This window comes from Cydia strobilella, chromosome 24 (assembly GCF_947568885.1).
Source record: "Cydia strobilella chromosome 24, ilCydStro3.1, whole genome shotgun sequence".
Classification (NCBI taxonomy): Eukaryota; Metazoa; Arthropoda; class Insecta; order Lepidoptera; family Tortricidae; genus Cydia; species Cydia strobilella.
The window spans coordinates 6,546,417-6,561,427 of NC_086064.1; the positions used below are offsets into that span (position 1 = coordinate 6,546,417).

Sequence of the window (15,011 nt, forward strand, 5' to 3'; positions counted from 1 at the left end):
GCGTAATGGTACGGAACCCTTGGTGCGCGAGTCCGACTCACACTTGGCCAGTTTTTTGTTCCTTTTTTATATGTATCTCATTTGCCTATTTTTAATGTTTACCACAAATCAATCATTTCTATTTCTATCTTTATTTGTACCTTGTTCAGTGTCCCTAACAAACTTCTCTACACAAAATTATCAACACAACCTCAAGAGCCGGAACACCAACAGCAACAACCTACCTTTAGCAACCGCTTTCTTGGGCTTCTCCTCGGTCTTGGCCACCTTGGCCTTCTTCTCGGGCTTGGCTGTCTTCTTGGGCCGCCCGCGCTTGCCCTTCACCGCTAGGGCGGACACGGTGATGTCTTCGGACACTGAGGCTTCACCATAGTCTTCGTTTTTGAGGAGCTCCTCTGAAAATTGTACTTGAGATGAAATAATGTAAAAAAGGCTCGACCTAGCCCCACAGTAAGGCTTGTTCGTACTAGATGACGATATACATAATGCCGGGTACAAGTGTACACACTCGTCTTACATTTAGATTCATAAGACTTTATACCAATGAAAAGCCAAGATATGCAAATAAAGGAAAAGAGGAAAGTCTTTAACACATGCATCCTGCCGTGTTTAACATACGGATGCTAACACTGCCGTGCTAACAAAATCAAAGTATGTCAAAATGGAATAGAGAGAAGGTAATTGGAGTAAAAAGAAGAGATAAAATAAAACTAAACAAAATTAAAGGTATAACCAAATTCAAAGATGCGAACAAAGTATGTAAAACACTAAAACCAACCATGGGGTCCTTTTTTCCTCCGCTCCTTTTATACACTCTCTTATGTAACCTACCATCATGTGACGTTAATAAATGTATTCTATTCTATTCTATTCTATTCTATTCAATGGAAACGCTGGGAAGATGACCTAAAAAAAGTGGCCGGCCCAGGATGGATTAGACTTGCAAGAGATAGGGAGAAATGGCAATCTTTAGACGAGGCCTTTGTCGAAAGACAAGCTGTTGTTAACAAAACCCAATCGTCAGAAAAGAAACACCGACCTAATATTGTTATCACTGTAGAGCAGCAATAAAGGTTTTTTTTTATACCAACTAAAAGGCAATCAAGCGCACTGTGGGGCCAGAAATTTAGCGCGACACGGCAAACGCCATTCAGTGCTCAGTTAGCTCAAGCTGGTGGTTTGATCAGATCAGACATCAGACTGATGAGTTCAATGTGATGCAAGTTATTCTTACAATAGGTAATATTACGCGAAACTCTGCGTACTGTAGGCCACTACCACAATCTGAGGGTCTATCGCGAAACAAGAAAATCGAAATTTCATTATCTAACATCTCTGTCACTCTTGCATATTCGAGCGATAAAAAGGCAGATTTCGGAAAATTTCGGATTCGCGTTACCCGGCAGGTCCTCTGTAAACAAACCGCCTTGATGCATCAATGTCATATTTGAAAACTTGTCAAAAACCTGTTAAAGGTACAGTATGTATTTAAGCTACTCTATGGTTTACTAAAAAGGCTAGTGCTGCACCCTGGTGGCAGAACATTGCAGTAATATCCCCTATTCCATTGGAGTGTTCTTCAAGCAGAAAGATGCCGGTCCTGTCACCAGATTCCTCAACGACGTGCGACGTGCCTCTCATACCATGAATCCTGGTGGTCTATTACTTTAGTGTAATATCTGATGATGACAGACTTGATGGTGAAAGGCAATATTGGGTAAAGAACCTGTTTAATGTCTTGACTTGATCACTAGTCAGACCTAGCTTTTACTTCAAACTTCAAAAAATTTATTGTAGGTACACAAAAATATTTACAGGGTTGTTAAGATTAACTAATTTTATGTTTAACTAAAAATTCAACTAGGGAACAAATCAAATAATTTTATGAAATATTTTTTGATGTGTGTTTTTTTAAGTAGTCAACCTACTATAATATATAAATTATTTTATTTTAATATATAAATCACTGGACTTGGTCACTTTTTCATTAGTGCATGTTATCTATAGTTGGTCAAGCAAATCTTGTTAGTAAATAGGAACAAAAAAAACTATACTCATCCTTTTCTTTTGGGTGCTAGTACTAGTGTAAGACAAAGATAGTATGATTCTCTCTGTTTGTTTGAAATGAGACAGTCCCTTGAGTACTATATTTCAGTTTATGTATAAATTATTTTAGTATGTAGTTTTTAGAACAACTATGATGCTATGCCCTGACAGGGTAACCATGCATGTAACCATGGTTCTGCAATAATTAAATTAAATGAAACGAAAATAATTCTGCAGCAATTTTGATAGCCTAGACTGTGCAAGTGTTATTTTAAACGTTAAACCTCTATGAAATTATGGCCGTTGCAGTTTGTGCTATCAAAATCGAGTTATCTCGGTTTGACTCTAACTTTCCAAAGGGTAAAAATGGGACCCTATTATTAAGATTCTGCTGTCCGTCCGTCTGTCTGTCACCAGGCTGTATCTCATGAACCATTATAGCTAGACAGTTAAAATTTTCACAGATGATGTATTTCTGTTGCCGCTATAACAACAAATAATAAAAACAGAATAAAATAAATATTTAAGTGGGGCTCCTATACAACAAACGTCATTTTTGCGTAATGGTCGGAGTCCGACTCGCACTTGGCCGGTTTTTTGTGATTATCCTGGGTGTGTAATTTGGAGCTGCTTGAAAGACTCTACAGCATTTTACTCCCACTGGTGTAGATTGTTGCTGCACTCACCATCAACAAAGTCTGCGTCCTCCTCGAGATATTCGACCTCGCCGCTGTCGTCAGCGCCGTCCTCTTCAATCTCCATAATACGTTCAGTCTTCATCTGGGTCTGGTACAGCAGCACTGGAAATAATATCTTTTTAAGTGAACGTCAACAGTAAGATATACAGTTTGGAATATTAGAAGTGCCATTGGCCCCTTCTCATTTTTACGGCACTTGTTCTACTGGCCGCGGCTGCGGTTGAGCGAGAGAAAGGGTTGTCTGCACTAAGTACAGCCTTATTAGCCATGAATATAGTTTTCTTCCTTTCAGCGTTGAAACGCTTGGCCTCGGGGCACAGAATAAATAATATACAGAAAAGAGAATACAAAACCGAAGTTTTCTAAAATGTTAAAAACAAAGGTTTTTCTTACCTTTTGGCCGGAACTCTCCTCGGCCCACCATGTCCACGAACTTCTTCTCCGATTCCAGCACTTGCTTCTTGAAGTTGCAGGCATCCCGCAGCCGCGTGATGCACACCTCGCAGATCAGCCGGTTGGAGCCGTTGGGGCCGGTCGGGTGTTGAGATATCTGCATGTATTCATTTTTAATGACAACACATTTCTTTCTATTTCAGACATTTATCTACCTACCATCCTGGCATCTAAACAGGAGGTTTAGATGCCAGGATTAGTCTACTACAGAGGCAGATAATTTAGCAAATAATAAGAGCAAGAAAAAATACCCTTAATTAATTTGACTGTAGTTATTTACATAATGTTTAGGTTAGAAATATACTTGGAAAAATATATTATTCAGTTAAATCAGTTATTAATTTTCAATAATGCTAAATTAGAATACAATGAAACATACTTAAAAAACATAAATGAAATGTCATCAGTTTCTATACCACATGCATAGGACACTGACAGTCATGTTACTTATTATAAATTTAGTTACAAAATAATGTAGGCAACAACAAAGCATTTCTGTGGCACACCCCATCGCCCATGCCAGTTCAATTTTATTAGAGAAGAGAATTACAAAATATTAAAAAAATGGATATTGTTTTAAGAACATCTAAGCATAAGAAGATTAGAAACTTACACTAATATCAAAGCATTCCAGCAACATATCGGCGTAAATTTCTGTTTCACTCATCCAACTATATTCGGATCCTAAGTCTTTGTAGCATCCCTCAGAAAGACAACACCGGCACAAGCCGGGGCTTTCTTTTACTACAATTTCATCGAAATCCATTTTCGTAACACTATTAAAACATACTCCGAATACAAAACAGTTTTAAACCCTTATAATTATTACAAAATGCAAAGCGTCGATAATTTCACAGCCCACCCGCCATTTTGTGCAGAACGTCTTTGTTTTTTTTTTTTCGGCGACGCTTGAACACGCTTCGATCGTTAAAGTACCATCTACCTATACCTTTTTCCTGTATTTTAATTTTATTAATAATAACGTAAATAAATTATTTTATTTGTTTACATAAATCTAATATTTTTTTATAAAGTTTTATTAGTTATCCAAGTTAATTTTCAGTACGTATAGTAACTTTGCTAACGCCATCTGCTATGGACTAGCGGTACTATAGAATAACAATTTTAACACCATCTAGAAACCACATGCCACACGAATAGTTCCTCGTACCGCTATTAGATGGCAGTACCTGTTCTGAAAAATCACAAGATACGTAATAACTAGGTGCAATGTGCAAATAAAACAATAAATTCTTGAAAACAATTTAATAATTTATTTTATAAATAATAATTTAATAAATAATTACTTGCTATAATCTACAATGAATATGGACTTAAAACTACGCAAGATAGTAAACAAAGACAACTAAATAATGAAGACTGGTATTGTCCTATTCGCCGATCAGTTTATAATTAAAAAAAAAAAAAAAAACATGTCTATACCAAAGATGTGGATTAGGTTTAGGTACCCCCAAAACAAGGCTAAGGGACCAGCCCACGAGTATACCACGAGTCTTTTTAATCCCGCGGCAGTGACATGACAACATGAATTTATAACAGTGTATGGTAGTGCAGACAGCAGAGTGGCAGTTGGGTCATAAAGTTTACATCTTATTCTTATGCGCAACTTTCATATGACGCAACAAAACCGCCTTTATAGCAAACCGTTCACTACAAACTGTACACTTAAACATGTCAGAATCATGCGCCTCTATCAAATGACGATTCCTCATATAGTAAGAAGAAAATTTCTTCTTACAATACGGACAATATGACACTTTGCCTTCAGCTGAATGCACCATTTTGATATGTTGATGTAGGTTAGCTTTATTACTACAAACTTTCTCATAATGCTCACACAAATTGACCTTCTTTATTCTGATATATGTATATCCAATGTGGGGACACCTGTAGTTTGTTAGTCTTTAATTAAACCTCCTACGAATCGCATCTAGTCTTTGTATTTACTACGGATACCTAGACTTCCTCCGTCCTGTTCCTGGATTTTATACTTATGTGTATAAATATGCGAACTCAATGCTTTTTCAAAAGCGAAAGTGGCATCACATTTACTACAATTATAGTTTTTAAAATGAGTATGCATGTGTAGATATAATCCTCTGAAGCATTCGTAAGTTGAATCGCAGAGAACACAGTCACTCCAACTTTTATGTAACTTAAACGGAAATATGTGATCTTTTATATCATAGTGAAATACCTTATTATGAACGTTTACTATATGCTCTTTAAAATCTGACAAACTGTCCATGTTTTCGAAACATAGCGTACATTTTAAATCGGTTATATCTAATTTAACACCGATGTAAGTTATTTTTAACGCCTGCATGTCTAAAGTTAAACGATCTTCCTTATGTACCTCTTCTGTGTGCGTTCTTAGGACGGAAGGCTCTAGAAAAGTTAACTCACAGTCACCGCAGATGTAACCTAAATTGGTTTTGTTTTTGAAGCGAACAGCGTTTGAAAATTCAAGTATCGTTTGTAGGTTTTCAATTTGTTTTTGTTCAGGAGTTTTCGATCGCACCCGTTTCAGAGATGCGTTTCCATTCTCGTTTTTTCGTTTGGCGGGTTTTTTCCGTGCCCGTTTCTTAGGCTTAGGAGGTTCAGCATCTTCATTGAAATCTGTAAAATGATAAGTTGGCCTTAAAATCTTTGTACGGTACCTAACCATCTGATATACATGGTGGCTAAAAAATAAGTGCATTCCCGTTGCCAGGGAGGTTTTGGGATTATACAGAGTAACTTTTACTATGGGACCAACCACGAAATTACCCTCCCATAGAAAATGGCAAATCTTTTTCGAGATTTCGGGGATGGTCCCGTAGTAAAAGTTGCTCAGTATAATCCCGAAACCTCCCTGGCAACGGGAATGCACTTATTTGTTAGCCACCGTGTATATCGGAGCGGCCAAGGCGTTCAGATATATTTGAACCAAATCTCTATTATCAAGATCAAGTCGTTACGATATATTATATAACTTCGATGGTATATATGGCGGCGGCTAGGTTGGTAACTCTTTTTAGAGTTCCGTATCCAAAGGGTAAAAACGGGACCCTTTACTAAGACTCCGCTGTCTGTCCGTCTGTCTGTCACCAGGCTGTATCTCATGAACCGTGATAGCTAGACAGTTGAAATTTTCACAGATGATGTATTTCTGTTGCCGCTATAACAACAAATACTAAAAACAGCATAAAATTAATATTTAAGCTCCCATACAACAAACGTGATTTTTTGCCGTTTTTTGCGTAATGGCACGGAACCCTTCGTGCGCGAGTCCGACTCGCACTTGGCCGGTTGAGGTATGAGTGCAAGGTATTTTGTATAACTTGAATTTAATACACTGGAATTCTCCTACTGAGTTAATGCTCCAGCGAGATCAGTTGAGCGACTCAACCTGATCTGGGTGTGGTAAGGGTATCAAACTTAATGGGAGTATGCCGCTGGTTCGCTACAACTCAGCCTAGCCGAGAAGACTCCAGCAAGAAACTCAGCTAGAATTACAATTAGCCTTATGCATGAAGTTTAAATATGAACGAAATATGTTTTATTCGGATGTTTGTTACCGTTATATCATGTTACAAATGCATTTCCGTTTTTAAATTACCATTTAATTACTTAAAATTATAAATAAAAAGTACAAAAATTTGCACGCGAAAAGCTAGTGAGCGAAACGCTCGAAACGCCACGTGACGTCACGCGTTCGACAGATTAGTGTCATTAGTAGCAATCATCACGCTCTGTCGAATTCGCGCCAAAAATTATGAGCGTTTCAACCGCTCAAAAATTTTCAACATTTTAAATATTTTTTAATAAAATAATGTTAAGGTTTACAAAAGTATTTTTATCATTTCCGGTGTTCCAACGATATAAATTATGAATCCAAAAATAAAAATAAATTCATGCATGGAGCTAATTGTTTGGTTTGTTCAAAACATACATACATACATACATACAAATTGCCCTGGCAATTTTTTTTCTTGTTTGGCTTAACCTTAGGAGGATAAAAGGCAAACCTGGGTTATGTGTTAATGTGTCGCCACGGTCCTCGTAGTCCAGGGGCTCCGACTTCACGTAGACTTCGTTGACGCCACCCGAGGTAGCTGTGGCAATGTCTTCACGTGTATAAAAGGATACCTAAGGCCGTGGCCTGGATACACACGAACGGCGTGGCGACAAGCGGCAGATCAAGGCCATTCATACCAACATGCGTTCGACAAAATTTATAAAAGGCCTCGATCTGCCGGTCGCGTGCGTTCAGGCCGCGGCCTTAGGGGTGGCGTTTCCACGGAGAGCGCCGTGGTGGAATGTTTGTAAGTCGGTTTCTGAATTTAATTTATTTGTGGTGAAATAAAGAATATTTAATTTACTTAGTTATTGAAATAAAGGAAAAATTAAAATTTCATTGCCTCAGGCGTGATATGTTCTCGTGAGTTTGGATTACTTTCACTATATCCATAAGGATTAAAGTTTTTTACCCTACCTATGTTAAGGTACATATGTCAGTAGACGGGTCCACACAGAGCGAGCATACGCGCGCAGGGGCGTAGCTAGAGGATATGGCGCCCGGGGCAGTCACCAAATTTGCGCCCCCTGACGACTGACAAAAGTTTCCCTGCTGCTGCCTTTTGCCCATTTTGGCGCCCCCTCTTGGATGGCGCCTGGGGCACTTGCCCCCCCCAGCCCCCCCCCCTAGCTACGCCACTGTACGCGCGAGGCAATTTCCTCGCGCACAAAACGGCCAGTGTAGACGGCGCGCGCTAATGTTTAATTGTTGGACCTTCTAGGTATAATATGATGATGACACTATAAATAATAAATATCGTTATAATTTTTTGTAAATTGACTAAGCCCCACGGTAAGCTCAAGAAGGCTTGTGTTTTGGGTACTTATACAACAATATATATAATATACAAATACTTAAATACTACTTAAAACTTTATTAAAAATAGATATGGAATGTAACAAGAATTTACCTTCCGTCTCCATGTGTCCAAGCATCTCGGCTAATTTCTTCTCATTGCCAAGCACTTGCTTCCGGAATGTGCAGGCCTCCCGTAGCCTCGCCGCACAGTCTTCGCAGATGAGCCTGGAGGCTCCGTTGATGCCATTGCTGTTGGGGTATTGTAATATCTGTAACATTAAATATGTATAAATAAATAAGTAGTTTGTTTTCTTTTAAAGTAGGGTAAACTCGCATTATTTGGTGACACACCTAATTCGGTGATACAAGTTTTGAAGCATGACACCCAGGAAAACTAGTGAATTAGGGCCTTTTAAATGGGACCTCATGGCTTCGGCGGCTTTGCCATGAGGCCTATTTAAAAGGCTCTAATTCACTAGCTTTCCTGGGTGTCATGCTTCAAAACTTGTATCACCGAATTAGTCGTGTCACCAAATAATGCGAGTTTACTCTAGAAATAATGTTGTTATTATGCGCCAAAATATTTAAGTTCAATTACAAACAAAAAACGCTTGATTGACCTGACCTGACCTGAAATTAGAGGATTTTAAATAAAAGCATATCTCAAAACAACTAATGCTAGTTATCTACAGCACTGCTTTGCTCTATATTTACTCCTTTTACCAAATATTTTAATTTTCTTAAATTGATTTTCTAAAATTCGGACTTGAGAAAAAGAATTTTTGGTAGTCTGGGCTCCATGCACAATGGACAGATCAATTGTTGGTTGGCAGAGCCTATATCGGACAAAGCAATCAGTGTTTACCACTTTATTGACCTCTCCCTTGAGTAGGGAACTATGATAGCACCCATGAGGCTGACATGTTCACCTAGAGTGTCCAAAGCCTCGATAAAAACCAGATAAAAAAAAAAAGACTGAATTTTCTTAAAGACATGCTGAACGAACCCCTCCGTGTTCAGAGCTTCAGAGAGCAGCCCAAGTATTAATACTTACCGTAATATTGAAACATTCTTGAAACATTTCGCCGTAATTTACAGTTTCATCCATCCAAACATATTCTTCGTTAAGGTCTTTGAAGCACCCCTCAGAATGACAGCACCGGCACAAGTCAGCGTCCTGCTTCACAGCCGCCAATTCTAATTCCATCTTTTAACAAACAGTCAACACAACACATAAAAAATAATTATTTTACAAAATAAAGAAGTACCGTTTTGTACGAGCGAGATTGACAGAAACAGAAATAAATTTAGCGATGGGCGAGTCGAGTTGTCTGATTCGAATGATTCGAATCACATTACAGGCGAGTCAACTCGAATCAAGTCTCCGTGCAATTCGAATCAACTCGACGTAGCGATTTCCACGCGCGAACAACGAACATTTGTTATCCGATCCGGTGAGTCGGCGATGCCGTTCGAATCGCCAACTCGCCGAGCCAGGCTAGATGCGATGCGATTCGGATCGAATCAATTCACAAATGAAAACTTACCTACTTGCCTTACACTTACAATTGGCCAGCGTTAAGTGACTCCTCTGATCATATACATATTATGAAATGAGATGTCAAACAACACTGGCTACTTGCTCACAGACGAGAGAATTTTTTTGTGAATTAATAGCGTACTATCTGTCGATGTCGCCCCGTCGCTCTCGCTCCTACTAATGGGAGTGATAGTGATGGCGATAGGATAGGTACACGAATTTTGAAAATACTTGACTATAGTCGGAGAGTTTGAGTAAAACGATTATCTCATCTCATCCGTTATGCATTATTATACGTTTTTATGCAAATAAATTATTACATCAAAAAAAAACATTTAAATATCACTGCAATGGTTTGTTTGTTTGGACACTTTCTTTACAATGGAGTATAGTATTATATAATCTGTGCTACGGCCGCCAACCAAACATCCCATAGACCTAGCATTACATAGACCAGCCATACGCGTGCGCCCGTAAGGGATAGACATAGATGACGTCATAAACGTGGGGATACCATATTGGTAAAAATTACCCCAATATTTGATATCACGTTGGGGCGATTACCCTGGAGGCAAAGTTAGCTTGTTTGACGGTATTAAAAAATTGTTAAATAAAATGTCAATGGGCCGTTCTTTTTAGGCGTATAAACAATGAAATACCTCCTATAATTCGCGCAGGTGGTACAAAACTAAACATGTTTAGTAAATAAAACGTAAAATAAAATGTATTATGGGTTTTAATTTAAAGAAATCACAAATCGCGATCACACCAATTAATGTACACCACATTTAATCTTCACAACATTTGTTTATTTATTTTTTGGAATTAGAAGTACGAAGAAACTTCGAGGTCAAAATTACCCATAAAATTATGATATTTTCATCTGGTATCCCTAACATGATTATTATGCAGCTAAAATAAGAAGAAGTTTAAAAATGGCTGACCTCAGACTCCTACCTACCTACGTAATTTGGGCGGATAATTTTACAAATAATGTTTTGTTAATTTGCGTAAATAATTGTGATATTTTTATTGAAATCGTATGATTCTACATTGCTTTGAATGTAACGTAATTTTACGATGTTATTCTCACATATTGCGTTAAGAGGAAGGTGTAAAATACCGTACTTACGTGTGAAAGGTTATGATCTCATAGTTTTGCTCAGAGCGGCTGTTACAGCCGATTACAGAACAATTCACCAGTATTTTATCAAAGTTCAAGCATTCAAAACGCTAACCATCACTATATTTCATAAGAGAAAGCACAATTTCATACAAAACAACGATAATTAAACAAGCAACGAACAAACATGACATGTCACGTACTTATTTGTTTGCCACAACCTCGGTTGTGGCAGCGGTGGAAAAGTGAAACTTTGACAAGGCCAAACAATAACAGCGCTTTCTTTGCTACTCCTACTGAAAGATACATAAGACTATCCCGTTCGGTCATTTTCCCCCACCCCTCATGACCGATCCAATGAAACATCCAAACATTTTCGTCGAGTCGAATCAACTCGAATCAGCAGACGAATGAGGGCTATCGTTTTTTTGCTCACCAGTTGGCGCCTCTGTTGATGGTGGTCCAAAAGACTAAAGAATTAATGATTAAACGAACTTACCTGTAAGTGAAGTTCGATCATAATTATACGAAGGGTTTCGTCCGAAGATATTAGTAATTTAGAATTATAGAACACATTATAGTAGTTACGCGAAAGTGTAACCACTCATCACTTGTATAAGGGAAAAAAGAAGCCAGTACTGGCAACCCCTTTTTTTTTTTTTGATTTCGCCAACCTATCCATGTCAGACTCACTTCATTTAGTTTAGAGCCTTAGAGCTCAAATTATGATATTTCCTAGGGGCCTGGGCGGGCGGGTATGCATTACTAATATCTTCGGACGAAACCCTTCGTATAATTATGATCGAACTTCACTTACAGGTAAGTTCGTTTAATCATTAATTATACTCGAGTTTCGTCCTCGATATTAGTAATTTAGAATTATAGAACACATTGTAGATGTTGAGAGCATGGAAGGAAATATCAGAATTGATAAACCTTAGTTTACTCATTTACTTATTAAGATTAGTAAATAACATAACATCTTTTGATTTGTGTTCCATACACTTATCTGATTTATTTAGACTACTAATCATAGGTACAATTGAAATTAATGGAATACTTCAACGGGTGCTTTATCATTTACGACAAACATATGGATCTAGCAAGTGCCATATTATCACTATTAACGTAAACAATTGTTCTGTTATATAGAACTTGGCAAAAGTATTTAGGTAGGTAGTGGAATTGCCACTCCATCCTGTCCCAAACTTACACCCGCTTTGTAAGCAAAATATGTAGAAGCATGTCTTGTACTATGCGAAGAAAAGATGGAAATGTCAATTCCGCAAAGTAGGAGACTTAACACAATTGTGACTTGTGAGCCTTATTAAGCCCTATAAAAAGTAAGTCAGATTTACTTAAGTCTTTTTAGTTCTATTAATATAGGCAATTTATATATTCGTACATTACTACATACTTGAGGGCGCTCCTCGAAAGGTGAGTAAAGAGATGGCTGGTTGACACCCACTCTAGATGTTTTTATAATTTCAGATATTTTAATTATGATTTTATTAGTAAGATATACCACATATATTACTGATACAATTTTTTGACAGCGTCTGCAGCTCTGCGCTCTGTGCACTGTCACAAGAGCAAGTAAGTTTACACAATACACATTTCAGTGAAAGTTGATTGAATGGTTAACTTTCATTTGGACAAAATGATCCTAAATAATTGGGAACATTAGCCGCATCCCATGCTACCTTATACCGTGGCATATGCGGTCTAAGCTTAAGCTTAAAACTCTCTTACAAAAACATTTAAACACGATCATCATCGAGAGAGCAGATCTGTGGCTGTCAATTGTGCCGTATTTTCTGCCCGAATTAACTATTTCTGTTAGAAATACTATAGTCATTGGAAGGTACTGAAGGACCGTATACATCAATTTTATTCTTTAGACAAAATTAATACCGTCGTACTGCTCAATTTAGCTGTCGATAACGACGCAAACAGGATATTCACTGCATACCGTTGAACGTATCGCTGCATTAGCGATGTGCTTACAAAACTCCGGCATCACATATTATTGCGTGTTTTGGGATCTATCTTTCATAATGTTGATATTAAAAGGCGCTTAAATAAGGGGTACCATGGTTGTATAGGCCAATCGGGGACAACCATGATACCCTCAGCCTTTTCAGAAATGATTTTTCTCAGATCTTTTAGTATTACTGCAGACACTGGCGGGGAATGCGTAAAAGAAAAAAAAATCATCCCATTCTGTAAACGCGTCATACGCGTACGCATCTGGGACTGTTCCAAGAAATGTACCTGTCACAGTTTCTGTTAATAATGCAACTTGCAAAAAGAACAATACTAAGCTAGGTTGTCCAAATCCTGTAATCAACACAACAACAACAACTGCCCGCAAAGGAAAGTTCACATTTCACATCTGGGTGAGAACGTCTATATTCTTGGCACGCAATAACGTTTTGGTTACTTTATTGAGATGGGGTTATTGGATACCCCCCCTAGGATTTATATAGCTGTATCACAGAATAAATAATAGTACTAGATACAGAAGGATCACTCTCTAACAAAACGCGTCTATTACGAGAGATATGACTGCAAGGCGGCGCAAGCGCGAGCAGGCATTCGTTCCGTAGCGGTGCGCGGCAAGCGGCAACTACTATATGACACACCAGAACTGGTGTGGGCCACATGTACTTGTAGCGACACAACAAAATTGCGGAGTGAGCCACGCCTGGCTGTAGTGTTGTCGACTCGTAAAAGTATTTGGCATTAATAACTATCTTTGGTAACGATTTTTAGGCCGCCGGTCGCCGCACGCTGATGCGCCTCACCCCGTCGTAAAAGCGTCAGAGAAGATTTCGATAGAAATAGGTCATCTCGGATACGGTGGCTTGAATCGCGAATAGCATTAATCCACCAATCCAAATCTGAATGGAGAGAAAGGTATAGAAATATATCTATCCAAATGTTCATGACCTCTCAAATTTAAATACTTAACACGTTCCATTTGTTTCGTGTACAACCAGCAGTATTACACGGCTGGACAAGAAGAAATTAATAGCCCAATTAATTGCCCAAATCTTCTGATTTTGCAATGCTTTAAGAGCTTAAAGGATTCTAATCCATATCTTATTCGATTTCTCTTTTCGACCGGCAATCTTAATTGCCATTTTTTAGAATTTATTATATAACGGAGATCTTTACAAGAAGCAGCTGGAATTCAACTCTTTGATTCATTTATGATGAATCCCAGGGACTGGACAGTATACGGAAACAGTGATTCTGTGGTCTATAAACTATTTATACATTCCCGATTTCGATATGATTCACCTATCAGGTAAAGGTCGTCAAGATAAATCTATGATATGAGGTTTTAAGGTCAGGTTCCATCAATTTGGTAAATACATTAGGCACCTTAAGGTATTTTCTAGAGTAGGGATGAATTTTGATCAAAAAATATGCATCCTCTAAATCCAGTGTGGACATGAAACCGCCTTTAAAACGAATTTCAAAACGTAATCTTCAAGCTTAAATATGAAATCAGCGAGTCTGCCAGCAGCATATTATGTACGTTATAACGTACCGGGTCTAGCGCCGGCGATTGTGCTTGGCCTGATGCGATGCGACGACCTGTGCGACGAGCTCCCATGGCCGTAGCGCCGACTGCTCGAGGCTGTAGACTGATGTTTGTGTGTCGGACCCTTCGGCTGTTGCAAGCTGGGGGTCCCGTCTTTCAGGTTTAATTTGTTCTGTTGAACCACCTTAGTATCTGTACTTGATTTCGATACATCTTTAGCTGTATTTAAGGTCTCTGGAAAATCTTCACCAAACATAATCTTCACTTCATCCTTATCCATCATTGTATTTGTTAATTAATCTCTAAATCCTCTTTTAGTGAATATAACGTGAAGTTTCTGCGAATTGACGATTCGACTGTATAATCGCATAGTAAGCGTGCAAGATCCATCAGCTGTTTAAAAATGCTGTTGTTTTATCCGTGGACTTTAATTATGACGTCAGCATACGCCCTAAGCCCTATAATTGCTGCCGCGATTTGCTTTTGCCTAAGCTCAATAGCTTTATCTCTTTTTACGACAGCTTCAATTGATGCTGCTTTTATCTCAGCATTTAGCTGCGGGGCGGCAATCTTCTTGCAATTGGAAGGCACTAGGAATTTATCTAGTAGTTTGTTTTTCTAAGCCGGATGTGGCTATGTATTTAAATCTGCTAGACATTTCTTTGTTAATGTCTTCGCCATTCTTGACTCAGCGATGGATCGGTTCCTAAGATTTCCAA

At 38.3% G+C, this 15,011-nt stretch overlaps 2 protein-coding genes and 1 pseudogene across 13 annotated transcripts in view; all 3 read right to left on the minus strand.

Moving 5' to 3' along the window:
- The window catches only part of LOC134752376 (zinc finger protein OZF-like), a 41,647-nt gene extending 37,556 nt beyond the window's left edge, over positions 1 to 4,091 (minus strand). For 11 of the 12 annotated variants that reach the window (XR_010128755.1, XM_063688081.1, XM_063688075.1 and 8 more), the window contains exons 1-4: positions 3,811 to 4,091; positions 3,138 to 3,294; positions 2,733 to 2,846; positions 225 to 395 (exon numbers count right to left, since the gene is read on the minus strand). Coding sequence is in view for 11 of the 12 variants with exons in the window: in XM_063688081.1 (XP_063544151.1) it covers positions 225 to 395; positions 2,733 to 2,846; positions 3,138 to 3,294; positions 3,811 to 3,963 (595 nt within the window). In the remaining variant the exon portion in view is untranslated. Of the gene's footprint in view, positions 1 to 220; positions 396 to 2,732; positions 2,847 to 3,137; positions 3,295 to 3,810 lie in introns of all 12 variants that reach the window. The other variant, XM_063688079.1, reaches the window with a different exon arrangement.
- A 434-nt stretch (positions 4,092 to 4,525) lies between these two features.
- LOC134752069 (zinc finger Y-chromosomal protein 2-like) lies at positions 4,526 to 9,338 on the minus strand. The gene is made up of 4 exons (XM_063687631.1): positions 9,131 to 9,338; positions 8,189 to 8,345; positions 7,229 to 7,315; positions 4,526 to 5,837 (listed from the first exon to the last, which is right to left on the minus strand). Exons 1-4 carry the CDS (start codon positions 9,281 to 9,283, stop codon positions 5,149 to 5,151), a joined length of 1,086 nt encoding a protein of 361 aa, XP_063543701.1. The 5' UTR covers positions 9,284 to 9,338; the 3' UTR covers positions 4,526 to 5,148.
- Positions 9,339 to 14,287: 4,949 nt separating this feature from the next.
- Positions 14,288 to 15,011, minus strand: LOC134752501 (uncharacterized; annotated as a pseudogene).